At 23.4% G+C, this 27,494-nt stretch overlaps 11 protein-coding genes and 1 non-coding gene across 12 annotated transcripts; 5 read left to right on the top strand and 7 right to left on the bottom strand.

Moving 5' to 3' along the window:
- Positions 1-845: 845 nt before the first annotated feature.
- Positions 846-1,589, bottom strand: PBANKA_1347600 (eukaryotic translation initiation factor 6, putative; the record flags this gene model as incomplete). Its single annotated transcript, XM_034567103.1, has 1 exon — positions 846-1,589. One exon carries the CDS (start codon positions 1,587-1,589, stop codon positions 846-848), a length of 744 nt encoding a protein of 247 aa, XP_034423633.1.
- Positions 1,590-3,375: 1,786 nt separating this feature from the next.
- On the top strand, positions 3,376-4,830 carry PBANKA_1347500 (ATP-dependent RNA helicase DBP8, putative; the record flags this gene model as incomplete). The annotated part of the gene is made up of 1 exon (XM_034567102.1): positions 3,376-4,830. One exon carries the CDS (start codon positions 3,376-3,378, stop codon positions 4,828-4,830), a length of 1,455 nt encoding a protein of 484 aa, XP_034423632.1.
- Positions 4,831-5,880: 1,050 nt separating this feature from the next.
- Positions 5,881-7,410, top strand: PBANKA_1347400 (DNA-(apurinic or apyrimidinic site) lyase 1, putative; the record flags this gene model as incomplete). Its single annotated transcript, XM_034567101.1, has 1 exon — positions 5,881-7,410. The coding sequence occupies one exon, from the start codon at positions 5,881-5,883 to the stop codon at positions 7,408-7,410; it is 1,530 nt and encodes a 509-aa protein (XP_034423631.1).
- Positions 7,411-7,511: 101 nt separating this feature from the next.
- Positions 7,512-8,150, bottom strand: PBANKA_1347300 (SAM-dependent RNA methyltransferase, putative; the record flags this gene model as incomplete). Its single annotated transcript, XM_034567100.1, has 1 exon — positions 7,512-8,150. The coding sequence occupies one exon, from the start codon at positions 8,148-8,150 to the stop codon at positions 7,512-7,514; it is 639 nt and encodes a 212-aa protein (XP_034423630.1).
- A 750-nt stretch (positions 8,151-8,900) lies between these two features.
- Positions 8,901-10,931, top strand: PBANKA_1347200 (nucleotidyltransferase, putative; the record flags this gene model as incomplete). The annotated part of the gene is made up of 1 exon (XM_034567099.1): positions 8,901-10,931. One exon carries the CDS (start codon positions 8,901-8,903, stop codon positions 10,929-10,931), a length of 2,031 nt encoding a protein of 676 aa, XP_034423629.1.
- Positions 10,932-11,269: 338 nt separating this feature from the next.
- Positions 11,270-11,731, bottom strand: PBANKA_1347100 (trafficking protein particle complex subunit 2, putative; the record flags this gene model as incomplete). Its single annotated transcript, XM_034567098.1, has 1 exon — positions 11,270-11,731. The coding sequence occupies one exon, from the start codon at positions 11,729-11,731 to the stop codon at positions 11,270-11,272; it is 462 nt and encodes a 153-aa protein (XP_034423628.1).
- Positions 11,732-12,438: 707 nt separating this feature from the next.
- Positions 12,439-15,709, bottom strand: PBANKA_1347000 (conserved protein, unknown function; the record flags this gene model as incomplete). Its single annotated transcript, XM_034567096.1, has 3 exons — positions 12,439-12,599; positions 12,848-13,855; positions 13,966-15,709. 3 exons carry the CDS (start codon positions 15,707-15,709, stop codon positions 12,439-12,441), a joined length of 2,913 nt encoding a protein of 970 aa, XP_034423627.1.
- Positions 15,710-16,814: 1,105 nt separating this feature from the next.
- Positions 16,815-18,410, bottom strand: PBANKA_1346900 (conserved protein, unknown function; the record flags this gene model as incomplete). The annotated part of the gene is made up of 1 exon (XM_034567095.1): positions 16,815-18,410. The coding sequence occupies one exon, from the start codon at positions 18,408-18,410 to the stop codon at positions 16,815-16,817; it is 1,596 nt and encodes a 531-aa protein (XP_034423626.1).
- A 1,494-nt stretch (positions 18,411-19,904) lies between these two features.
- Positions 19,905-21,263, top strand: PBANKA_1346800 (Qa-SNARE protein, putative; the record flags this gene model as incomplete). The annotated part of the gene is made up of 5 exons (XM_034567094.1): positions 19,905-20,079; positions 20,199-20,440; positions 20,581-20,696; positions 20,852-21,113; positions 21,213-21,263. 5 exons carry the CDS (start codon positions 19,905-19,907, stop codon positions 21,261-21,263), a joined length of 846 nt encoding a protein of 281 aa, XP_034423625.1.
- Positions 21,264-22,232: 969 nt separating this feature from the next.
- Positions 22,233-23,134, bottom strand: PBANKA_1346700 (60S ribosomal protein L23, putative; the record flags this gene model as incomplete). Its single annotated transcript, XM_034567093.1, has 2 exons — positions 22,233-22,526; positions 23,009-23,134. 2 exons carry the CDS (start codon positions 23,132-23,134, stop codon positions 22,233-22,235), a joined length of 420 nt encoding a protein of 139 aa, XP_034423624.1.
- Positions 22,784-22,867, bottom strand: PBANKA_1346750. The gene has a single exon (XR_002688186.1). It is a non-coding gene; the product is annotated as a small nucleolar RNA snoR18 (small nucleolar RNA).
- Positions 23,135-24,703: 1,569 nt separating the features above from the next.
- Positions 24,704-27,262, top strand: PBANKA_1346600 (glutamine--tRNA ligase, putative; the record flags this gene model as incomplete). The annotated part of the gene is made up of 1 exon (XM_034567092.1): positions 24,704-27,262. The coding sequence occupies one exon, from the start codon at positions 24,704-24,706 to the stop codon at positions 27,260-27,262; it is 2,559 nt and encodes an 852-aa protein (XP_034423623.1).
- Positions 27,263-27,494: the final 232 nt, after the last annotated feature.

Raw genomic sequence — 27,494 nt, 5'->3', positions numbered from 1 at the left:
TTTTTTTTTTTTTTTCAACTGTTTGCTTTATCTAAAATACGTAGACAAATAAAAGAAAATGAAATGAACAATTAAAATAGGAATAACAATGGATAAATAAATTGGTAAATATAAATTAGCATTTTAATGTGTGCATGTAAGATATGCAAAAACAACATGGAATAATTAAAATAATAAAATGAAATAAAACGAAAATATGAAATAATAAGCGATCAGGCATTGAATGATCCAACCTTTTAAGTCATAGATTAATGCTTAAAAGAAAAATATATGCGTTTCTCAAAAATAAAAATTAAAAATATATTTATATATGTGCTACAAATAATTCGTATTAATAAAATAAATTAAAAAAGAGAGAATATAAAATATGTACATAAGAAAAAAAAATAATGATAAATTAAGGAACGAATTAAATAAGCTCATGAATAAAATTAAAAAAAGAAACAACATATATTTATTGAAAGAAAATGTATGTGCTTGATATACATTCAGATAAAATATTTGTAACTACAATTTACAGGGAAAACATTTTATTATATTATTACTTATATTAATATTACTACATTTCATTTATCTTTTATTTGACCCAAAAAATAAATGCATGTATATAAGAAAAATATTTAATATTAAAAAATTAGTATTGGGAAATAATCACAATAAATGTGTATATTTTTATCTGGATAATGGAGGAAGTATCTAAACATTCCTTCAAACTTTCTTTATACTAATAAATAAAATAATTTAAAAAAAAAAAAGTAAAAATATTTTGAAGTATATAACTTGTTACTTTTATTTGCTTATATTTTTAAATAAAATAAATGCTTATTATAAGAACAAATAATTAACTATATCATTGTCTGAACAATTGATGATTTATATTTAAAGGTATCTTCTATATTTGTATCTTCTATATTATTAAGTTTAAAAATTTTTTCTATAATATTCAATTCAATAGCTGTAGTATCCATACCACAAAATGCAGACCAATCATTAGCTACTAGTCCTGATCCTATAAGATCGCTACCTCTATTTACTGTTCCAGTAATTAAGGGTATTTGCAAAAGTTCTGACAATTCTTCAATTTCTTGAGATGTTGTCATAGCATGTAATAAACCACCATTATTTGTAAAATATGAATATGTACCTACTAATAAATTTCCTGCTATAGATGTTCTAAACACTTCTATATCTAATACATCTTGTACTATTTCTTCAGTTTCTCTGTCAATATCTGTATGTATTAAACCAACATAATCATTACATGTTATGCAATTTCCTAAAGCTGATAATCTTTCTTCTATTCTTTTTATCTTAACATTATCAGGTAAAGAATTTCTTAAATGTAATAATTCCTGATCTGTGCATATACTTGAAACTAATAGTCCTTTTCTATTACCTACACATACTCGGCCTATAACCCTTGTACCCCCAATTGTTGCATAAACTATTGGAATATGTTGTGATAATTCTGCTTCAAAAACACTAGAAAAATTTTCCGACCCCCCCAAAGCAATAAGACCATACGAATTAGTTAGTCGTGAAAAAACGCCAACTTCATTTGAATTTTCAAATTGAACTCTAATTGCCATTTTGTTTGAAGTGAATTATTTTGTTTCGAAATTAAATAGTATGTGTGCAATTTTTAATATGAATTATCACCTATTTATAATATCAAAAAATATATAAACTTAAATTCCAATAATTTTTATGTACATATGTTTTGTACCCTCTTTTTTCTTAGTCTATACTTGTTAATTTTTTTTCGATCTATATATCGTTCTGTGTTTTTATTTTTCACTACAGCAAGCGAAATAAATAGTTATTTATGAAATGTACAAATATATATTTCTCATTCGAAAATGGTTATCCCACAAAATATAGGGGAATTGTTTTTTTCGTTTTGTTTTCCTATTAATAAAATTATCAACTCGATATTTAGTGATCTATTTAATATTCGCAAACTTTTACAAACAATATTATAATTACATCGAATTGTATACATATATAATAATATACATATTTACTGCTAATTTTAATAATATGATAAACCTATAAAATACGTTATTATTACATATTTTCTCTATAAAACTTCCATTTTTTTTCCAAAAAAAAAAAAAAAAATAAATATGTTATATATATGATAAAAATATAATAAGGTAGCTAATCTTTAAAAAATACTTCGTTCATATGTTCATGAATATTCTAAATTTTTTGTATGACTTATACATAATATTTTTGTATAATAAAAATGTATAATAACAATGTATAGTCATGCAGATTTACTACTTTGTTAATAAAAAATATATATGTATATGAGCCCCCTTCTCATAATCATATATTTAGTGAAAAAAATACGAATTGTTTAAATGTAGCATATAATATTGCATATGTGGGCTAAGGTACCAAATTTTTATAAATAAATATATAATATTATTATATATATATATATTGCAAAAATATATGCTGGAGGTTATATGCGCTATACAATATATAAGGCACTTTTCCTGATGTTATTTATAAATATATTTAATTTCCCCTTGTTTTGCTTTTCTTTTAGCATAAACAATTGAATGGAATTACTATTTTGCCATTTTTATTTGTCATTTTTATTTTGCCATTTTTGTACAGTTTAATTATTTAAAAAATATTGCTTGTTCATGTAATTTGTTATATTAACAGGACGCAGTCATATATTTATTTTTTAACATGACCAAAAATTTATTGCTTTTTCATAATTTTACTATATATTTATAATTTCTTAATGCGTATTTTTGCAATACCTGGAATTTAGAAACTATTTGTTTATGCAGGCAAAATGGAGAATTCGAATAATAATTCAAAATAACAAAGATATGTAGTTTATTTTGGAAATTTCGACTTATTTTTATTTATTTATTTATTTAGTTGTTTATATATATATATATATATATATATATATATATATATATATATATATATTTTTTACTTAATGGATGAAAATATTTGGAGTATTTATGACACATTTTTTAATAGCAACAAAAGTTATAGTATATACAACACGTCTATGTTTTTTGAAGCTTATAAAAAAAGAATGAAAAAGGAAAAAATAGATAACAAAATAAATATTTATAAATAATGTCTTATCTTTTGAAAAAATATACTAACAGATTAAATAAATGTTTAATACATAATTTTATATAATAATAAATACAAGTTGAAAAAAATTATGAACAGGTTATATATTTGGCTTAACAATGAATAGGTTATTTTTTTTAAGAAAAATATTTTTAACGATAGCGATGTTTTTAAACATATAATTTATGTTTAATATTTTACTTTTCACGTCATATTTATTTGTTTCTTATTATTTAAACAAATTTTAATTATATACTGAGTATGGAAATTGGATGCCATCAAATACAAAAAATGAAACTACCCTTAGGCTTTCGAAAGCGATATCGAAGATATTATATAATAAAATATTTAAATAAAAAGTTTTTAGAAAATAAAAAAAGAAATGAAAAAGAAAATGAAATTGAAAGTGATGAGGCAAGCAATTGTTCTAGTGATACAAATGGACCAGAAAGTTTTGAAGAATTAGGTGTCGATGATTGGTTAATAAAAATAAGTAAAAGTGTTCAAATAATAAAACCAACCAAAATTCAAAAATTATGTTTACCTTTAATTATTGAAGGAAAAAATGTCATAGGATCTTCTGAAACTGGAACTGGTAAAACTATCTGTTATTGTTGGGGTATGTTACAAGAATTAAATAAAAATTTGTATGCAATTTTTGGATTAATATTATTGCCAACACGTGAATTAGTTTTTCAAATAGTAGAGCAATTTCAATTATATGGAAATAAAATAGGAGTCAAAATATTATCATGTATTGGTGGATTTTCTTTAATTGATCAAAGAAAAAGTATTTTAAGTAAACCCCATATAGTTGTTGGTACCCCAGGTAGAGTTAGTGATATATTAGATGATTGTATAGATGTAAAAAATTGTTTTAAAAGATTAAAGTTTTTAGTATTAGATGAAGCAGATTTGCTTTTACAAAAAAGTTTTGAAGAAAAACTAAAAATAATTTTAAATAATATTCCAAAGGAGGTATTTGGAGAACCACGACGAACTTTATTTTTTAGCTCAACTATTACAGATTCTATAAATTTGTTAATTAAAACATTTCCTAATGATAAATTAATTTTAGTAAATGCAAATAAAAAGCAAAAACCTCTTAAAAATTTGGATCAAAGATATATATATATAGATTCAATAGCACAAATGACTTATTTAGTATATATATTAAAAAATAAACTAACAGAAATGTCAGGAATTATATTTACAGCAAATAGTTACAAATGTGAACTTATATATACTGTATTAAATTCATTGGGTAGTTTTTCAATAGAATCTATACATTCATCTAAAGATCAAAGAAAACGTATGTCTTCTTTATTAAAATTCAAAAATGGATTATGTAAAATTTTAATAGCCACAGATATAATAAGTAGAGGTATTGACATTCCTAAAGTTGCTTTTGTAATTAATTTTGATTTTCCAAATGATACTATTCAATATATTCATAGAATAGGTAGGACTGCTAGAGCGAACAGAAAAGGTTTATCTATATCATTTGTTGATAAAAAGGATTTAAAATCTTTTAATAATGTTAAAATAATCATGAAAAAAAAACTAAAACCATATATATTAAATAAAAATGAAGTCTTAACTGATATGCTCAAAATAGGGAAAGTTGTAAAAAAAGCAGAGATGATGCTTCAAGAAAAAAAAGATATTAAAAAGGAGAACGCAGATTTGAAAAATTCTATTTACCTTGATGAATAATAAAGTTATGAATATTTTTTTTAACTTTTAACGAGGGTGCTAATACACATATGTCTTTGCTCCCTATATTTTATTTTATTTTTTAGTTTTACATTTTGAATAAATGTAACCATTATGCAAAGCTTACCTATAAGTTTGTATTTATATATATATTCTTTCTTTTTTTAATTAGGATTAAAAAAAATTTTTTTCAATCTTTTTTTTATTTCCATTATTATTGTTTTTGTATAAATTTATACTCAATGCATTTATATATATTTATATATAATATAGATAGATATAATATTTAGCATATTTTTGAAACCTCATACATAAGCATGTATGCATGCTACGCACGTTTGTACAATGTATAATGGCTTATATGATATTTCACAATTTTTTAATTTATAAAGAATTCGCTAGCCAACTTTCCATTTTACACATTCAATATTTCTTCATTTTTGCAAAATGGGTATACTTGAAAAGGGGAAAAAAGGAAAAAATGGAAAAAAATGAAAAAAAGGGAAAAATGGAAAACAGAGACTTTTTCTGCCCACACATAGCTATTAATTTTTTTTTATAAATCCTTTTTTTATGACGTGTGCATAAAAAAATATGCTTTAAATTGAAGCGTGAAATTTTTTGTATTTTCATTTGATATTCATTTTTTGGGGGATTCCCCACTATACTTGTGTATGTAATACATTCTTCTTATAACTATATTTTTTTGTATTTCAATGTATTTGTTTTCTTTTTTATTTATTTTTTAATTATATTTTTTTAAAGTATGTGCCATATGAAATGGTGAAATGATATCTCCTACATAATATGTGCAAATTTATTATTTACGTATCAAATTCCATAATTAATTTTTTCCCCTTTTTTATTATAATTAGTTATTGACATAAATCGTTCGCCATTTTTAAGCTCTTCTTTTTAGTTTTTTCTATTTACATTTATTCTCGTAAGGGTTATTAAACTCGGTTACTCTTATTATTGTTACTACTTTTTTATTATTATTATTTTTTTTTTTTTTTGATGACCATGCTCATAATTTTTTATCAAAAATAAATGCCCCGTCATTGTTGCTGCTTTGTTTTTCACTTTTTGTTGTATATGTTACTAATTAATATCGTTAAAAATAATATAATTACAGCCTTTTCACACAGGCATCAAGCATTAAGAGAAAGAAAAAACATCTTTTCAAACAGCCCCATAAATTATATATATTATTTAGGAGCAAATAAACATATTTATTCCAAATTTTCATCAGTTTGTGAACAGAAAAAGCTAGCACATAAAAAAATAGCTATAAAAAAGTGGGGGATAGAAAGGAATGAAAAAAAAAAATTTACAATAAGTCTAAACAATTATAATAAAATACAGCAAAGTAAATTTATGAGCAAAATGGTAAAAGAAAATAAAGCCAGTACAAAAAACGAAAACAAATGTTCAATAAATAATACCCAAGATATCAGAAATTTTATGAATCTCAAAAAGGAGGAAAAGGATGAAGAATGTGACGAAAAAACAAAGCAGGATAATAATAAAGAAAATATAAAAAACGAAACAATTGTTCAGAAAAAAAAAATCGATAAAAATAATAAGACAAAGGAAAAAATAAAAACGAAATCAGAAACGAATAAAAACACTAATATAACATATCCTAGTATACCCAAAAGTATTGAAAAGAGATGGGCAGATTATAAAAAAATTATAGAATATGCAAAAAGTACAAACGTTTATTTGGGAGCACATATATCCGCTTCAGGGGGAGTACAAAATGCCCCAATAAACTCATTTAATGTATCAGGATTGGCATTTGCATTATTTTTGAAAAACCAAAGAAAATGGGAAAGTCCACCATTAACTGAAGAAAATATAAAACAGTTTAACGAAAATTGTAAAAAATATAATTTTGATAAAAATTTAATTTTACCACATGGGTCGTATCTTATAAACCTAGCAAATCCTGATAAAGAAAAAAGAGAAAAATCATATTTATCATTTGTAGATGATATAAAAAGATGTGAACAATTAAATATTAAATTATATAATTTTCATCCAGGTTCAACTGTTGGAATGTGCTCAACAGAACAAGGAATAAAAAATATTTCTGATTGTATAAATAGAGCCCATAAAGAAACATCAAATGTTATTATAGTTTTAGAAAATTCCGCAGGCCAAAAAAATTCAATTGGTTCAAAATTTGAGCATTTACGTGATATAATATCTCAAATTGATGATAAAGAAAGAATAGGTGTTTGTTTAGATACATGCCATACATTTGCAGCAGGGTATGATATAAAATCATATGAAAAATTTGAAGAAGTTATGAATAATTTTCATAATATTGTAGATTCTAAATATTTAAAAGCTGTACATTTAAATGATTCAAAATCGGATTTAGGAAGTGGATTGGATAGACATGAAAATATTGGAAAAGGAAAGTTAACATTAGATACATTTAAATATATTATGACATCAAAGTATTTCAAAAACATTCCAATTGTTTTAGAAACACCTGATATAACAAACGATGAATCTGTATACAAGTATGAAATTGAATATTTGTACAAGATGTGTGCAAAGGAGCAATAGCACTATGGCGAAAAAAAAAAATAATAATAATAACAAACATATGCGCACATTTTCAATCATAACTTGGATATATCCCTTTTATACACAAAAATATTTTTTTTTTAAAAAAAAGAATCAAGATCATTATATTGCTGATCACCTAATTTTATTAAATAGTCTTTAAAATTTTTTGGTAGAATTGGAACATTTTTATCGCTTTCACATTTTGTATAATAATATTTGGAAACAAAACGAAATGGCAACATCATTGATTCTTTATTATTTTTAAGTATAATATCAGGATTATCAACAAAAGGAATATTTTCTAATTCTACTTGGTCATTTAAAATAATATGGCAAACTAACACTGCAGTATTTGTAGTCATTTGCACACTTCCTAGATTTCTTGCTATAGGAAATTCGAATTTTCTTAATTCTGATGTTCTATCATTTGATGGTACATTTCCCAATATACCACCAAATAATAAAAAGTCGATTTCATTTTTATCTTTGCATGTTAATACATCTTTTGCTTTCATATCTAACAAGCATATTTTATTCCATGCAAATTCATTTTTTAAATCACCTATAGATTTTTCATAACATTTTGGCTCATGTGATTTTGATATATCTTTAAAATTACCTTTAAATTTTGTAAATATTATATTTTCATCTTTTACAATTTCACAAATATGCATATATTCAAGTATGCACCATTCTTCAAGATCATCCATATGCTCTACAATGAATTTTACCCCCATTTTATTTTTTCTTCACTTTTGGAATATGACTAGCGTTTTATATAATCTAACTTTTTGTTCGTTTTTTTTTTTTTTTTTTGCGTTTACAATAACGCATGTGTGATGCTTATCCAAATATGCATATACAATATGAACTTGTTTGTTTTATTTATCTATGAAATGTTCTGACCTGTCATATTTTTTTCATTTTTCGTTAATTTCCCCATAATAATATTAGCTATTTTTTATGACATGTTCATATTTTTTCTATACTTTTGAATATACATGTAGCTAATTTACATTGTATTTTTTTTTTTTTTTTTTTATTTTAATTTTTTTTTTTTATTCCTTTTTATAGTGGATAATAAAATGCATACTAAATTTTTTCACGTTTAATAAACAATTATCAAAAAAAAGAGAAATTCTTTACTTATTTTGTATTATATATATATCATACATATGGATAAATATATATTTTTTTTTTTCCAAAATTTTTGCATGTTTATAAATTAATAAAAAATTGTTTTCTCATTTAAAATGCTAAGTTAAAAGGGAAAAAATATAATAAAATAAAAATATATAAAAGTATGAACAAAGGAATAATAAATATGGGCATGTTTTAACTATGGATACAATTTAGCAAACGTATGGGCATATGCATATAATTCAGTAACACATGATATGTCTTATGTTTTAGAAATACTATTTAAGCATTTGTTTGGTGAATAATTTTTTTTGTTTTTTTTATGTACAAATTTATTAAATTAATAAATGGATGATTTGTATTATTTTATTTACAATGAAGAAGAGCCAGAAAGTGTGAAGGAAGCCAAATTGGAGCTTCATAAAGTTTTGAAGAAAAATAGAGAAAGGCCAAATCGAGTGAATAAGCCAATGAAAGAAGCTGACACAGTAATTTCGCTAGTTGATAATCCAGAAGATATTGATAAAAATAAAAAAGAAAAAAAAATAATAAATGATGTATCAAATACTGAACAAAATGATCATATTAAGAAAAAACAAAAAACTTTGTTAAGAATTAAAAATACAGATCGACTAATAAATGCACAAGATAATGTATCAGATATTAGTATATATTCATGTTCGTCTGTATCTTCAGGGTCTGATGGTTCGTCGTCTATTAATTATTTATCCAACTTGGATAAAGAAAAATCTCCATCCTTTGGTAAAAACAAAAGTAAAATAATGTTTTATAGAAATAGTATAAACAATGATGATACATTTGATAATAATGGATTTAATGGAAATAATAACAAACGTAAACGCGATGGAGAACAAAATAATTTTAATGAACCATGGAAAGAAAAAAACTCAAAATGGAGAAAAATAAATAATGAAGGGAATGGTAATGAAAATGAGAAAGATATATTACAACAGTTTAAAATAAATTACCAAAAGCTTACTTTGTTAGAACAAAAGTATTATAAACATATGATGAAGAAATTAAAAATAAGATATGATAATAAAAAGAAAATATTCTTTACAAATGATAATTTTACAAAAACATTTTCAGATGTAATAACAAAAAATGGAAGTGATAATTTTAATTTCATAGGATACTTAGAATATTCATTTCATTATTTATTAGAATGGTTAACATCAACAAAGGAAGAAAAGTTATTAAAACTTAAATCACTAATAAAATTAGAAATAATTGTTAAATCGATTTATCCAGATTGTAAAATGGAAGTATTTGGATCCTTTGTCACAGGTTTATCTATACCAAGTAGTGATATAGATGTATGTTTTATGGATATACAACAAAATGAGATTGAGACGTTAACTATTATTGGATATGTATTAATAAAATTGAATATTTGTAGAAATATGAGAATAATAAAAGATGCAAAAGTCAAAATATTAAAATATACTGATAATGAATCAGGTGCCAATGTTGACATATGCATAAATCAGAAATCATCAAAAGAAAGTACCGATTTTATAAAAAAAAAAATAAAAGAATATATATATTTAAGACCATTAGTTATATTGATTAAATTTTTTTTAAATTCAAGAAATTTAAATGAAACATATACTGGGGGTATTGGCTCATTTATGCTATGTTGTATGGTTTTGCATTTTTTACAAATTCATCCATTAACTTTTGATACAAAGATATATAATAATACAAATTTAGTAAGTTTAATTATAGAATTTTTTTATTTTTATAACTTAGAATATCCACTAAATGATAAATGTTCGGTTTTAAGAGGTTTAGGACACGTTATGCCTAGATATATGCGAACTGAATACGAACGAAATAACAACAGACTATGTATTGAAAACCCAATAGATATATCAATAGATGTTGGAGCCAATTCTTACAAAATTAGATATATATTACATATTTTTAGTCATAACTTTTGTAATTTAGTTACTTTAATAAAAAAATTAAAAAAACAAGGGGTTCCTCTTTTTAGGAATAAATATAACACAATTCGTAAGGGGCAAAATGATAATAATTTTATTCAAGGAAATAAATTAAATCCCAATTCTATATTTCCATTATTTTATGGCAATTTTCTTAATCCGAATAATATTGCTTTTACTAAAAGATTTAAAAATAATTTCCCAAACCCTTTATGGAACATTGATCAGTTTGATTTTGCATATACACAAGAAGAAAAAAATAAATTATTTGAAATGATATGTAATGATATGTCATCTTATTTTTTAAATAATTCTGGAGAAAGTATAGATACAGTAAATATATTTTCAACTATTGATCGAGCTTTCTTTTTTTCCTTAGATATTTTCAGCAATATATTTAAATGTATATAGTCTATAATATGTTAAAAATAAGTCAGTTTGTAAATAGTTTATATTTCCTATATTCCATTTTGGTTTATTGGCTTTATATATTCTTTTAGTTTTGCGAGAATATATGGCGAAGATGATATTAAAAATTCAAATAAAAAATGAGACAATAAAATGGATGTTATTGTGAAATTATGTAGACTAATATCATTATATGCAATTGTTTGGTTGTATTTGTTGTTTTCTAGTTATGTGGTATTTTTCATTTCGCTTTTTATGAAGCCGGAATGGTTAATATATTTTGTTTTTTAACTTTATTTTTATTCAATTTTTTCGATTAACTTGTGGAAACAACATATCGCTTATTGGTGTAAAAAATTTTTAGCTGCTAAATGAACGTTTTGATCAAACAATGAACTTGTTATAATTCCATTTGGTTCATATAATGGATTTAATAAAACTTTTATATAATTTTCATGAACAAGTTCAAAAAATGATTTAATATTATCATCAGAAGGTACATGTATATTTGCATTTATAGAATTATTTAATTCATTTTTATTTTTATATAATAATAATAATTTTATATGCCCAGGTGTGCAATAAGCAGATACACTATAATTGTTAAAAGAATCTACGGTTTTTAAAAACATATTATTATTTCTCCAAACTAATTCATCTACTGAATCTAATGATTGATGAATAATAAATTGAGATAAATGTTCTGATATATCTTTTTTTCCATTTATAGATAAATCTGCTTCATATATTGGTATATCTCCTTTTCCTATTATTGTCAATACAAATACTTGATTTGAATTCATGATGTTATTTCCCGTATTTTTGTTGATATTATTTTTTCTTTTTTTGCAATATATTTTTTGAAAGTTATCTATCTTTCTTTGTGCGAGCATATATACAATACTTTCTTTGAGGACTTATTTCAAAAAAAAAAATATTTCTTCCCTTTGTTTGAACTAACTCCCGATATTATTTATCCACCATTTAGGTAATAATATGTCCTCGAAAAAATAAAATAAAATTACAATGATTATATTCCCTCTTATTTATTTTTTCTATTAATTTTTTTTTTTTTTTTTGTCATTCTTATGTTCATAGTTGAAATGTCAAGGAATTAATTACCTTGGCTCTCATTATGAATGCACATGCACTCATTTACTAACATCGTTGCAAAAATTGAACCCATATACCAACTTAAATATATAAATGCTTGAAAATGATTTTATAGAACAATATATCTCATGAACAAGCTAGTATTCTATTTTTTTTTTTCAAACGATAACTATTTTATATAACCACTGAAAATGAACCTTTATCGAAATTAAATGTTTAATATTAGATTAGGATATATTTATTGTTTTGTCAAATTTATAATTATTTTTCATATATACAAAAAAAGTCAAATAATAAAAACAGAGAAAATATAAAGCACACAACGTAAAACAATGTTACAAAAAAAAAATAATAAAACGAATAATTTATGACCAATTCGAAAGTGTCTTCAATTTAGTTAATCAATATTCGCTAGTTTTGGAACAAACTTTTTAATCGCTTTTTTCATTTCAAACTTCTTTGGTAATTTAACTTGTATTTTATTTTTGTCAATAAACACTGTTTTTTTTTTTGCTTTTTCTAATATGGTTTTGAGATCAGGATCTTCATTACTAGACTCTACAAAAGAGAACAAATAAATTAATAATTATATACAACAATTATATTTTTCATATTTATAAAAAATAATAAATATTAGCATTGATGAAAATGTTAAAAATTCAAAGAATGAAAATTATTTTTTTTTTTGATCAAATCGAAAATTTAACGAAATCACATTCTTCTAATTGTTTATCAAATGTTACAATTGGTCAAATAATTTTCCCGTTCATGTACAAAAAAAAAAAAAAATGACATATTTTAGTTACTTGATTCATTTAAAGGTGGTGGTGGTGGTGGTTTCACAATCGTTTTTTTTAAAATCGGAGTAGCATCACCAAGTTTTACAGATAATGGTATTTCCTTTGGTGGAATTTCAGCTTTGCTTTTTTTTGCCTTAAACATAGATAACATTTTTTCTTTAATTGGTTCCTTTTCCACTGATTTGACTTCCTTCTTTTCCTCCTTTTTCTCATTTATTTCATTTTGCCCAATTTTACTTACTTTTTCTATCCCCTCCTTATTAATTTGTTTACTTGTAAGAATTTTTTTTAAGTTATCCTTATATGGCCCGATTTTCATCTTAAGTGATGGTTTTAGTTTATTTACAGAACCCATTTTTTTTACATCAATCGATGTTTTTTCTTCATCCATTTTTTTATCCTCTTTATTATCATCCGTTTTTTTATCCTCTTTATTATCATCCGTTTTTTTATCCTCTTTATTATCATCCGTTTTTTTATCCTCTTTATTATCATCTATTTTTTTATCCTCTTTATTATTATTCGATTTCATGGCTTCTTTCGTTTTATCATTTTTTGGAACATGTGCCTTCCCTAAGGACACCAATTTAACCTTCATTACACCATCTTTCATAACTGGGAATTGTTTTTTTTCAACGGTTTTGTTTTTTTCAACAGTTTTGGTTTTTTCAACAGATTTGTTTTTTTCAGCAGTTTGGGTTTTTTCAACAGATTTGGTTTTTTCAACAGTTTTGGTTTTTTCAACAGATTTGTTTTTTTCCAATACCTTTTCATTATTGTTTTCTTTTCCCTTCACACTAAATGGCACTTTCAATGGTGTATTGTTCTGATTCCCTTCTTCCTTATTTTTAGAAGCTTCGAATTTCATAGTCAGTTGTTTGATACGATTCATAACCGAATTCGTTTGCCCGCTCTCACTTTTCGTATTGTTTGGGTCGCTACTCTCACTAGTTACCTTCGATTTGTCATCATTTCCTTTTGCTTCTTCTGCCGGCTTCTTTTCCTCAGGTTCAACTAAAATAAAGCATGTAAAATTAAATGAATGAACAAGTGAATAAATAGACGAGTGGATGGGAATCGAGACGCTACTCCACATCCGCCGTTCAGTATATCGAGGATCTTACCATTCTTGTCGCTTTTAGAGACATAAGGTTTGAAGGTAACCTTTTGTCCACGCTTTCCAAATACAGATGCCTTATTATTGTTTGATTCAATTTTTTCTAATGTAACCGTCTTATTATTGTTTGGCCCAATTTTTTCCAACTGGGGTATTGATTCCTGATCCTTTTCATATATAGCTTTACTTAAAACAGCATTTTTTTGAAAAACCTTTACTGTTTTATATTCAATTTTAGTATCAGCACTTTTATTTACCATATTGGGGTTATGAATATTGCTCAAAATTTGAGTAGCTTTTGATGGATTTAATTTGTGCATAATATTTGTATTTTTGTTATTTCTTTTCAAATTTTTAAAGATTTCTGCAGGTAAAATAGAATTATTTGGTTTCGGATACACTGATACATAAATTTTACCAATTATCTCGGGTTTTGATTTATTTAATCTTGAATATATATCCCAAGGTGCATTATTTATTAAAGTCTTTTCACTAATAAATGAGCATCGTGATGTGCCTACTAAAACTTTACCACTTACATCATGAATATCTATCATAAAACTTGGTATATCACCTGTTTTTTTTTCTGGTAATTTATCTAACATTATCCTACTATTTATATTAAATGTTATATAATCAATATTCGAATCTATATTCATTCGATCCTTAGGTCTTGTAACTCTTTGTGTATTTTGTATTGCGGATATTGCACTTTCACTATCATACCTAACTACACATATTATTTTAGGATTTTCATTTAAATATTTTATTTCTAAATTATTAATACTTATTTCAAAAGATTGTAAATCTTGAGAAATTAAATAACCATTTTTATCACTATCCATATTATGATTACCATCATATAAAATTCTTGAAACATTATGAACATTTTCGCTATTTTCTAATTTATCTTGCTCTTCTTTAATATATTTTGAAAAAAATTCTTCATAACTATCATTGTTATTCCCTTGCTTGTACATTTTTATTAAATCTGTAAAACTGTTTTTATTTTCTCCACTGCTCATACTTTTAAGTATATCTCCATTATTGGTATATTCAATTTGATGATTTGGAACATAATCGGATGGAGGTAACCAACCACTTAAATCTTCTGATGGAACTAAAGGGGGTATAGGAGGTATAGGAGGACTTATAAATTTACCATCTTTTAATAAACCAATTGATTGATAATATAACATTCCATATAAAGAATTTATACGTGGGTCAAGTGTTCTACATGGATATATATAATCTAACAACATTTTCATTGTTTTTTTTTTTTTATTTATATTATCACAATTTTCAGCTGTTTCGGATGCTATTTGAGTACACACACCAGCAAATGATTGCACTAATGTATCTAATTGTATATATAATAAATCTATTCTACGGACAGTATCAATTAATGAACTTTGGTTTTCTTTTATATTTTCTAATTTGTCTTCAAGTTTTTTAGTATATATATTATTTTTATCCAATGCTTCATATGCATTATATATTTCTTTTTGTAAATAATAATTATTTGATTCAGAATTTGTTCTTTTCTCTTTTTCGTTTTTATATAAATTAAAATAATGTCTTATTTTATCCTCTAATTCTTCTAATACATGTTCGACAATTTCAGGTTCAGGCCTCAATCTTCCATGTATCGTATCTTGAGTTAAACTATATTTATTTTTCTGAGACACTTCGAAATCATTTAATGCATCCTTCCAAATGTGCATATCAACACTCTTCTTTTTCTTTTTCATTTTGAAACACAAATAATTATGTGTGTAAAACTGGAAGGGAAACTATGACAATATTTACATATATCCTTACCTATTTAGTTAGACATAACAAATTTTATATTCAAAATAGAAAAATGAAATCCTTTAAGAGTGTTAATCTGAAGGGGATTAAATATTTGGTGTATAAAAAAAAATTTAATTATACATTTGAAAAGTAAATATTTAAAATATGTAGGTGGAAAATATAATTGCAAACATTTCGAGGTATAGACTTATTTTCTGAAAATAAGAAGATGTAACCATGAACATAATATAATTTGATATTTATGTGTACATTTATTAATATGTAAAGATAAGTTTTATAGTGGACCTTATCAAACAATTACATTCATTTTTTAATGCGTTTTTTAGCAAACAACAATATTTAACAAAATGTAGAGTTAAAATAAAATTAACAAAAAAAAATGTTTACAACATAGTGGCCTTCAAAGACAATGCCCTTATTTAAGTTACACGCAAAATGTTGGTAAGGAGGTGTAAAGGCAAAACAAAAAATATTACCCCACCCACATATATATATAAACACAAATAATTATGTAAATAAATAAATATATATATATATATATATATATATGTTATATATGCATGTACAAATATATTTATACATACTTAAAATAACTACATAAGTTACTAAAATATGTCCTTCAAACTTTGAATTATTCGAAAAAATGGCCAAATGCAATATATTTATTTGACAAATTTTTTATTTTATTATTATTTTTTTATTTTATCTTCTATATTATGTTGTTGTTAGAACAATTTAACTAAGCAACATATTATATTTTTTTTTTTATGCACACGCACATAAATGCACACATATTTTTTCCCTTTTTCTCCGCTTTTTTATGAACAGTTAATAATATTATACTATTTTTTGTAAAAATGTACATATTTTCCCAATGTTTTTTTTATCATTTAAAAATGTTTTTCTTTCGTTTGGCTATTTTTTCCATTTATAATTATTTTCTTCTACTATGTAAAATTTTCAAGTCCAAATATTGTTTGACCCCTAAAAATTGTAAAAACATAATTTTTTTTTCATTAATATAAACCATTTGAATCACATTCATAGGTGTTGATAAATAATCATCGATATGTCTGTTGCTATAAAATAGCCAATAATTCCCCATACGGTAGATACAAAAGTTAAATCGTGTCTTTTAAACATTTCAGACATAATAGTAGCTGTAGTTGGGCCTCCAATATTTGCATTAATAGCTAATAGGATTTCATCAATATGAATAGCTGAGTTTTCATTTTTTGAGCAAAAATTATTATATATATATGATAAAAAAAACACACAAAATAAATGGATAATTAACATAGATATTACTAGTCCTGCCAATGGTTTGGCAATTGCAAATAAACTATTTATATTAATTAAAATTCCCAAAAAAAATAAATAATAAATAAATAAAAAATTTAAAACTGTCGAATAATATTCTATTGATCTAAAATATATATGACTGATTATTTCTATTATTTTTTGTGTGCATATGATTAGCTTATTCGTTTTGCAATCACAATAGCTAGTGATATCACTTATTGTCTGAATTATATAATCTATGAAAAATAAATATATAAATATAATGGAAAACAAAAGTAATGCTTTGATTTTTACTACATTCATTATGTATAAATCAATAATTTTGTGTAGCAATTCATAATGTATTAATATTTTTTCTGTTAAAATTATTATGAGCATTATGGATAAGATGTCATATAATATTTTTCCAAACATGTTATATACAAAATTATGCTCGTTATTTATATTTTTTATTATATTTTTTTCAAAAATATTATTTTCATTGTTATATATAAAAGAGCCATATGTGATTTCTTTATGTCCATATAATACAAGCCTCCTTGTTTCATCATTGTGACTCTGAGAATTTAGAACATCGTTTTTTTTTTTATTTTGCTGGATTTGGGTAGTTACCAATTTTTGTAAATTTTTATTATTTGGAAAAGACAACAAGTTTGAATATTTCTTAAATAATGGCAATATCATAAGAAATAAATTTGTGAAAAAATCATCCAATATGAATATGCTATTTTTTTCTAAATTATTTAGTTTTAATAATTCTGCAATTTCTATTAAATTAATATGACCACCTATGTAGGTAGAAATAAAACAACACATACTTTTTTTCAAATATGTATCCTTATTTTTTGTATTATTTATATTAAATATTATTTTTATTGTATAGTATGATATTATACCCCCAACAATCGTCCCAATAATACCAAATATAAAAGCAATACCAAAATACACAAATCGACTTTGAATTAATAGTTTATTTATTATATTTTTTTTTTCTTCACTATATATAATTTTATTTTTTGTGTCTATTAGCCAGCTAGCTATATATTTTTTTTCTTTCTCTTTTTTTTTTTTTTTTTTTTTTTTATTAATAAATGAAAAAGTTATCATGAGTGATATACACAATGTATAGGCTAAAATTTTTTTTAAAAACAAGTCTACACATTTTATGTCCTTAATATTAAATTTGCATATTTTATTAAAGCATACCCCTGAAATATAACTCAATAAATAAAATGATATAAAATTATTATTTTTTTTATTCATTTCTATAAATACAAATACAAGACTAACAAGCAGGCAAATTCCATGGGGGTGATCCTGTATATATTTAAACATTTCCTTAAAAATATTTATATTAATTGTGTTATCAACTTGAAAAATATGGGTTATCACCACATGTGTGTATGCATATATTATTCCTATATATCCTCCACGTCACTATTTGTTGTAATAAGGATTTTGTATGAAAAGTCGGAAAGAACGTTTATGAACCTTATGTATGTGCTTTTATACATACATGTGTTCACAATTTTTATTGCCACAAAAAAAGTTTTAACAAAATAATCCCAAAATAAAAGTACCTTGTCAAACCCCACTCATATCTTTAGAGCTAAAACAAACCATTTGATACTTAATCAATTTTTTCATCATTTAAAATTAATTGAAAAAAAAAACCTTAACATTTTTATAGCCATTATTTTTGTATTTATGCATACATTTTTTTTTATAATATATTTTTCGAATATGTAGATATATAGTTGATAAAATATAATGCATATTTTTGTACCGACAATTTTTTCCAAAATTATAAATAATAGCTGTTTTTTTTTTTATCAACTTTTATTTTCGTATTATTACATATTTATTTGTTTTGATATTTTTTATAAGAATTCGTATATTTGTTATATAGATTTAAATTATAAATATCTACACATACATACATACATACAACAATTTTTTCTTACTATACCTTGGTTTTCTTAAAATAAAAAAAAAACTTTCAGACTTAAAAAGAATGTTAAAACAAATTAGAAAAAAAATATATAAATAATTTACACACATTATATAAGCTTCCCCTATACAACTATCCCATATTTATAAAAAAAAAGAGAGCATGCCTTTTGTGAAAAATAAAATTTCCTATAATAAAAAAATAATATATGTATATTATGTATATATATATATACATTAATTGAATTAATCTTTTAATATGAATAATATATTTGATCGTTTTAAAATTTTCCATTTAAAAGCTCATAATGTATGTTCTGTATAATTATATATTGCCATAAAAATGTACGCATATATATTACTTATGCAATTAATTGTAAAAAAGGGAATAAAAAAATATTTGTAAAATTGCACTTTAATGTTCATATAAAATTCACGCACTTGTATAATATCAACTTTTTTTTTAATAATTATTTACATATCTATGTATAAATATATACAATTTACTTAATACAAACATATGAAAGTATTATATTTGTTGACCAAAGATTATATATATATATATTACTTCTCTTTTGTAAAAGAAAAGATGAAAAAATGAACTATTAAAAAATTTCCGATAAGTTTATTCAATTTAATAATTCAAAATAAAAATAAACAAATTTTGATTTTTAAAAAATGAAAAATATTTTGAAGAAATATGGTAATTATTATTTAACACAAGATGTCGTTGATATTTTTAAATTTTTTAATATTATAGAAAAAAAGCGAAAATTAAAAAAATACTTATATTTTCATCTTAGTTAATTCACATAATATATATCATTTCACATGCATATAACTATTTGACAAAAGAACAGTAAATTATTTTTTTTTAAGATGCCTTTTGTTGATAAAACAGACGAATTTTTTAAAATTGTTGAAAAGATAGATGATAATTATAACATAAAAAAAGATCGAACTATAACTCAAGATACTCAAGTTGGAGAATATGCATCAAAAATTTCTGAATTATTACAAACTGGAAATCAAAAATTATATAATTTAGAACGATGTAAATATTTCAAACCGATATTTATAGTCCCCTTTTTTCTTAATCCACATGTACTATGAAAATGTACATGTATATATAAAATACATACGAATTTTTTTTTTTTTTTTTGCACTTCTAAGATGTCAAACAAAAGGGAATATTTAACGATAAGACGGAAAAAATAGAAGAACTAACTTATGAAGTTAAACAAATAATTACAGATTCAACAAATACTTTAGATTCTTTAACACACTACACATACAGCTTAAATATTAGAAATCCACAATGTCGAACACATATAGATAATATTATATCTTCCTTGAAAAATAAAGTTTTTGATTTTACCAAAAAATTTAAGGATGTACTTCACATTCGAAGCGAGGTAACTCATTAGGAATAACGATCCACTACTTCACTTTTTTCATTTTTCTTCATTTTTTTCATTTTTTTCATTTTTCTTCACTTTTTTCATTTTTTTCATTTTTCTTCACTTTTTTCCATTTTCGATTCTTCTCACTTTAGCATATAAAAAAGCAAATGAACAGAAGACAAATGTATTCATGCATTTCAACCGAATCCCCATTTAGTAATGAAAATTATAAATTTAAACCTTTACATGATGATATAGATATTGAAGGGTTAGACATTTTAACATAATCATATTAATGTAACAATTCAACAATGTGTGAATCACTTGTTAAAAATACATTTTCTTTGAATTACTGTTTTAACATAATTACATTTAATAACTTCCTAGTGTAGATATATATATTCATTATTTTTTATTTCTTAGAGGCGAGCAACAGATCTTGAAAATGAGAGATAAGCCATCTTATTTGCATTCACGAGCTGATGCAATGGAAAATATTCAAAAGGTTATAGGAGATTTAGCACATATGTTTCAAAAAGTTGCTACTATGGTAACTCAACAAGAAGAAATGATTAAACGAATTGATGAAGATTTAGACACATCATTAACTAACACAATAGAAGGACAACATTATCTCTTAACATATTTCAACAGACTCACATCTACTCGAACTCTTATATTTCAGGTAAAGTGTCATATACATCAATTTGTTATTTAACCATTTGTTATTTATAATTATATTATTCCCACATCATTTCAATATTTTATTTTCACTTTTATTTAGGTCTTTTTCTGTATATTTATTCTGATCATATTTTTTGTGTTATTTTCATGAAACCTCTTCATACGGATTTAACATAAAACCACAAAATAATAGTTACCTGATTAAACACACAATAAATTATTTATTTTATTTCAAGTTTTGTTTACTCTAATATTTATTTCTCTTTTATTATGTCAACAATTATGAGATTGCTCATTAGTTTTTTTTTTTTTTTCGTATCCTATATATATTATATCAACTATTTCATGCATGATATAGTTACACACATTTATAATTTCCATCATATAAGTATATACATGTTTTGTATAATTTTAGTTTGAATTTAACCCAATTAATTTTTTTTTGTTCATATTTTTAATTATATTAATATATGCTTTCTTTTTTTATTATTCATTTTATTCCTTAAATTTTTCTACATTTTTTTATGTGGACAAATATAACCATATTTTGGTTTTAAATTATCATACTTGTAAAAATAAAAATAAAAAAAAACTTATTAAGCTTTAACTAAATCGTAACCTTTTTTTATTCCCCTTAAAAAGTTGAATGCACACACATTACTTATCAAGTTATCATAAAATAATGCTTGCCCAATACACATGTATATACATATACTTTTGTGATATGCATTTTAACAAAATGGTAAATGTATGCAAAATATAAGTCTATATCCATAATTTACATAAATATTATTTTTTCACATTAACCAACATAGCAATGAATGCTTAAATATAAAAAAAAACAAATTTATAACCATTATATTTTATTTATAATTGAATATATTACAATTTCTTATTTTTAAGTTTATTATCTTTATAATGCACCCATAATATAACTCATAAATATGGTATATTCCATATATGTACAATTATAAAGGTATAAATTTATCGTTACATTTTTATAAGTTTAATGTTTTTTTTTATTTTTAAAAATGCTTGAATTATATGCATATAAAATCATTTAAAAAAAATGTATATGTGATAAAATATAGTAGAATATAGAAAAGTAATAATAAAGCTATTAAACAATTGCTGAAGCTGCTGATGATAATTTTGGCCATAATTCAGCACATTCCCTTGCAACTGGCCCAGTAATTGCTGATCCTTTCATTTCTCCTTTTGGATTTACAATAACACCAGCATTATCTTCAAAATAAATAAAATAACCTTCATGTCTTCTCCATGCCTTTGATTGACGAGTAATAATGGCATTTAAAACTTTTTTTCTTAAATCGGGTTTTCCTTTCTTTACAGTTGCTAATACCATATCTCCTAACGATGCTGCTGGTAAACGGTTAAGGCATGATCCGAAACCCTATAAAAATAAAATAATATATAAATATAATAACATTATACTAAATTATGGAAATATATAACTCTGAAAATTAGTATTTATTTATATGTGCTTGACATTAATGATATATTATTTATGCGAGATTAATATTTTTTTCCGTTTTATTAATGCATAATTCGCATGAACATGCATAAATATATGGAGATAAAAATATGAACATGTTCATAAAATAAAGTTTATTTCTTAACAAACATGCGTATAAATATTGTATATATATAAAGGTGTTCAGAGGTTATTAATTATCGGCTATATTGTTTATCAACAAATATTTTTTCTGTCCTATCATTGAATCATCATAATAACTTTATATATATTATCCGTGAGATTAAACATTTTCCCATGGAATTAATGCATGAATATGGTTTATGCGGAGGCACATAAATATGTATGTATGCGTGAAAAATAAATAAATATGTACATGGATATATATAAGCAAAAATTACCTGAACAGCAATAATATATAAGTTTTTTCCTCCACTATTATCACAGCAATTGATGAGAGCACCTACCGGTAAAGATAGGGTAATTCTCATTTTGTTTTTTAATGTTCCTGCTCTTCCTCTCTTCATTTTTATTAATAAATTATTTTTATAAACAAATAAATAATATATATATTATATATATCGCATAAACGAAATGTATGAAATATAAGAATAAATTATGCTTAAAAGTTAGCTATTAACTTTTTTTTAAATATATATCAAATAATCGCAGAAAATTTTTTTTTTATAATTGAAGAATTTCATAAGCATTAATAATTTGTTATGCTTTAATTTGAATTAAGCCGTTTAAACTATTTTTTATTTTTACATAAAATAAAATATGTTCTATTTATTATGACTATTTATCATTATTTTTTATGTACGGGTCATAATTTTTTTTTTTGTCAGGAAAATTAATACATATAATAAAAATGCAGTAAAAATATTATTTTAAGAAAAATTTTATTTCGTATATATATGTATATATATATGGACTTTGGAAAAATATAAAGTATAGGAATCTGCATAAATTATGTTTTATAATATCTAACGGGTATTACTAATTATTTGGTTCTTTGAATATACCTGTAAATTTGACTAATAAATATGAGTATGAAAAAAAAATATGTATATTTTACTATAAATAATAATAATGCATATATGGGTAAAAATATTAAACAAATTTATATGTATTATTGCTTATTATATTTGACTAACAATATTTTATAAAAAAACGCGCATATAGAAATAGTGACATAAGGGACGCTAAACGTGCTTTTAAAATAATTCTATATATAAAAACCAGGCTTATATAAATTATTAATAATGTATATTGTATATATAAAATATTTTCTGATTTGGGGGCGCATTTAATTTATTATATATACATACCTATTAATAAGCGATAAATGGTTAACTAAAAAAATCGGGAAATTTTTACATTCCTAGTATATACATATATTATTTTTATATGATCTGCAATTTTTGTATATAGCCAAATGTGCAATTAAAAAAATGCATATAAAGGCACAGTATATTATTATATTATTTTAAGTATATACTTTAATTGTATATTTTTTTTATAAAATAAAAAAAGCGGGTTTATATAAACGATAAAATAATAAAGTAATATATATATATCCATATTTGCTATGTATATATGGAAATGGGCTTTATAGGTATATTGCATAAAAAAATGTTGAAAAGTTTAAAATAAAACAAATTTCCACTCCTTTCGTTTTATCCCCATTTGTGTAAAAAATAAAAAAAAATAAAAAATAAAAATAACGTTTAAAATATATTATACAAAATAAATGACTTAAAAAACTATAAATGTGGGCACAAATAAAGTTGTATAAATATATTAACATTTTTGAGTTGCTCTATATGTGAATATAAGGTAATAAATTTGAAATTTTCTAGTTCAACAAAACATAATTTTTTATTATTTGTACACAGTAAAAAAAAAATATAAATAATACGCATGCTCCTTTGTCCGATTTTTTACATAACTCTTTTTGGTTAGTTTAATAAAAAAAAAGGGGGATATGCAATATATCCAGCATATATAATACGCAAATTGCATTTTATATTTCTTCATTATTATCTTAAACATTTGAAATACACAAAAGTCTGATCTACATACATGAAATGAGAATGGAACATGTCGAAAAAATATATATTAAGAATACGTCGGATTTAGGAAATGAATTTTTTTATTTTTACAATTGGATTAAAGAAAAATTTAACATTTCACTTATAATTAATGAAAGTAATAGTTTACGCCATAATATAGTACTTGAATTATCAGAAGGGAATAACATATCTTTAAATGAGCTTAATTCATGTGAAGTTATATTTCATATAATTAGGAATAGTCATAATAAGAAAGATAATTGGGGTAACGAATTTGAAAACGAACAAGATGTTGAAGAAAATCCTTTTAAAATTGTTCAAATAGAAGAATTAAAACAGTTTTTAAAAAACATTTTATTACAAAAGAAAAAATTAGAAAATGATTTTTTTGAAAAAATTGAAAACGAAATGATCAAGAAAAATAATAATATTTTCGCGAAGGACAAATTAAGATATGTTGATTTTTTGTTATTTTGTATTTTAAAAAAAAATAAAATAGAAAAAATAAATCCTAAATATGAAAACTTAAATAATTGGTTTTTAAAAAATAACATTTCGATAAAAGAAGAATCTATGAGCTCGTTTACTAACACAAATTTTATTCATCAAATAATTGAAGATGATTTAAAAAAAAAAAAACATTCATTTGTTATAACTCGTTTCCCACCTGAACCCAATGGTTATTTACATCTAGGACATGCAAAAAGTATATGTTTAAATTTTGGATTATCTCAAAAATATGGAGGTAAAACACATCTACGATTTGATGATACAAACCCAGTTACTGAAGATATAAGATATATAAATTCAATACAAGAAGATGTTAAATGGTTAGGTTTTAATTGGAATGAACATTTATATTATGCATCTGATTATTTTGATCAATTATATGAATGGGCTCTACAACTCATAAAACAAGGAGATGCATATGTTGATGATCAAAGTATTGAAGAAATCCGAAAAAATAGAGGAAGTTTAAAAGAGCCTGGAATTAATTCACCATATAGAAATAGATCTATTGAAGAAAATTTAATTCTTTTTGAAAATATGAAATTAGGAAAATATAAAGATGGAGAAAAAGTTTTAAGAGCAAAAATTGATATGTCTTCTGGAAATATAAATTTAAGAGATCCAGTATTGTATAGAATTATGAATAAAATACATCCTAAAACAAAAAATAAATGGGTTATATATCCTATGTATGATTTTGCACATGGTCAATCTGATTCCATAGAAAAAATTACACATTCTATATGTACACTAGAATTTGAAACACATAGACCATTATATGAATGGTTCCAAGAAAAATTAGGAATTTTCAAAACAAGACAAATTGAATTTGCTAGGTTAAATGTATCATATATGGTAATGAGTAAAAGAAAATTATTAACTTTGGTAAATGAAAAGTGGGTAAATGATTGGGACGATCCACGTATGCCCACAATTTCTGGGATGCGAAGAAGGGGGTATAGTCCAGATGCAATTAAAGATTTTTGTAATAAAGTTGGAGTAGCAAAAAGAGAAAATATGATATCATATGAACTCTTAGAATTATGTGCTAGGGAAGACATGAATAAAAAAGCTATAAGATTGTTTTGTGTTTTAAAACCTTTAAAAGTTGTAATTACAAACTTTGATGATAATTTATATAATAATACTAATTATTATGAATTAACTGCACTAAACCATCCAAAAAATGAACAAATGGGAACGAGAAAAATAAAATTTGAAAAAGAAATATATATTGATCATGATGATTTTCAAGAAAATCCTGCATCTAATTTTTATAGATTAGCTCCAAATAGGACTGTGAGACTTAGATATGGATTTTGTATAAAATGTAATGAAGTTATAAAAGATGAATCAAGTGGTAAAATAATAGAACTTAGATGCACATATGATCCCGACAGTAAAAGTGGTAATCCATCAACATCTAACACTACAGAAACTGGAGAAAATGTAAAAAAAGTAAAAGCAACAATACATTGGGTTTCTGCAAAAAATTCACATGAAGCTGAATTTAGAATGTATGATAAATTATTTTTAAAAGCTAATCCAGAATCAAATGATGATACATATAATGTTGAAAAAATTATGAAAAAATTTACTACTGAATTAGAAAATAATCCTAATAATAATGACGGAATTACAATGGAAAATGATTTGGATAAAACATATGAAAACGAATATTATTTAGATACAGAAAACAAAAATGATGATCAAGAAAAATTGAAAACTGATAACGATAATAAATCAGGATGGAGAAAATATATTAATAAAAATTCATTAGTAGTGCATCATGGTCTTGTTGAAAATTATTCTAAAAATTGTAATGTTGGGTGCCCAATACAATTTGAAAGAATTGGATTTTTTGTTAAAGATAAAGATTCGACAGATGATGCACCTATCTTTAATCTAACTGTTGAACTCGTTGAAAATGCATCTATAAAAAAAAACAAAAAAGAAGATTTCATACAAAAAGAAATGGATAAACTCAAACGCGAGCAAATTGCTAACATGCGAAAAATGAAAAAGGAACAAAAACGACTTAAAGACCAAGTAAAGTTAGAGGTTGCATAAAAGTGAAATATAAAAAAACGATTCCGCTTTTCACATATATAAACATTATCCTTTTATAAGTTATTTATTTGACATTTTTATAGCTTCGCATATTCACCATATATTTTTTTTCCTTTCTACAAGGTTTGCCATCCTATATAAAATAAATGCATGTCTAAATAATTTCAAGATATATTACTTGTTCATGCGTTTTTTTTTCATCATAATTTTGGAAAATGTATTTGAAAGTATA

The sequence above is a fragment of the Plasmodium berghei genome (assembly GCF_900002375.2).
Source record: "Plasmodium berghei ANKA genome assembly, chromosome: 13".
Lineage (NCBI taxonomy): Eukaryota > Apicomplexa > Aconoidasida > Haemosporida > Plasmodiidae > Plasmodium > Plasmodium berghei.
The sequence above is the reverse complement of the archived record's forward strand: the minus strand, read 5'-3'. Positions and strand labels throughout refer to the sequence as shown.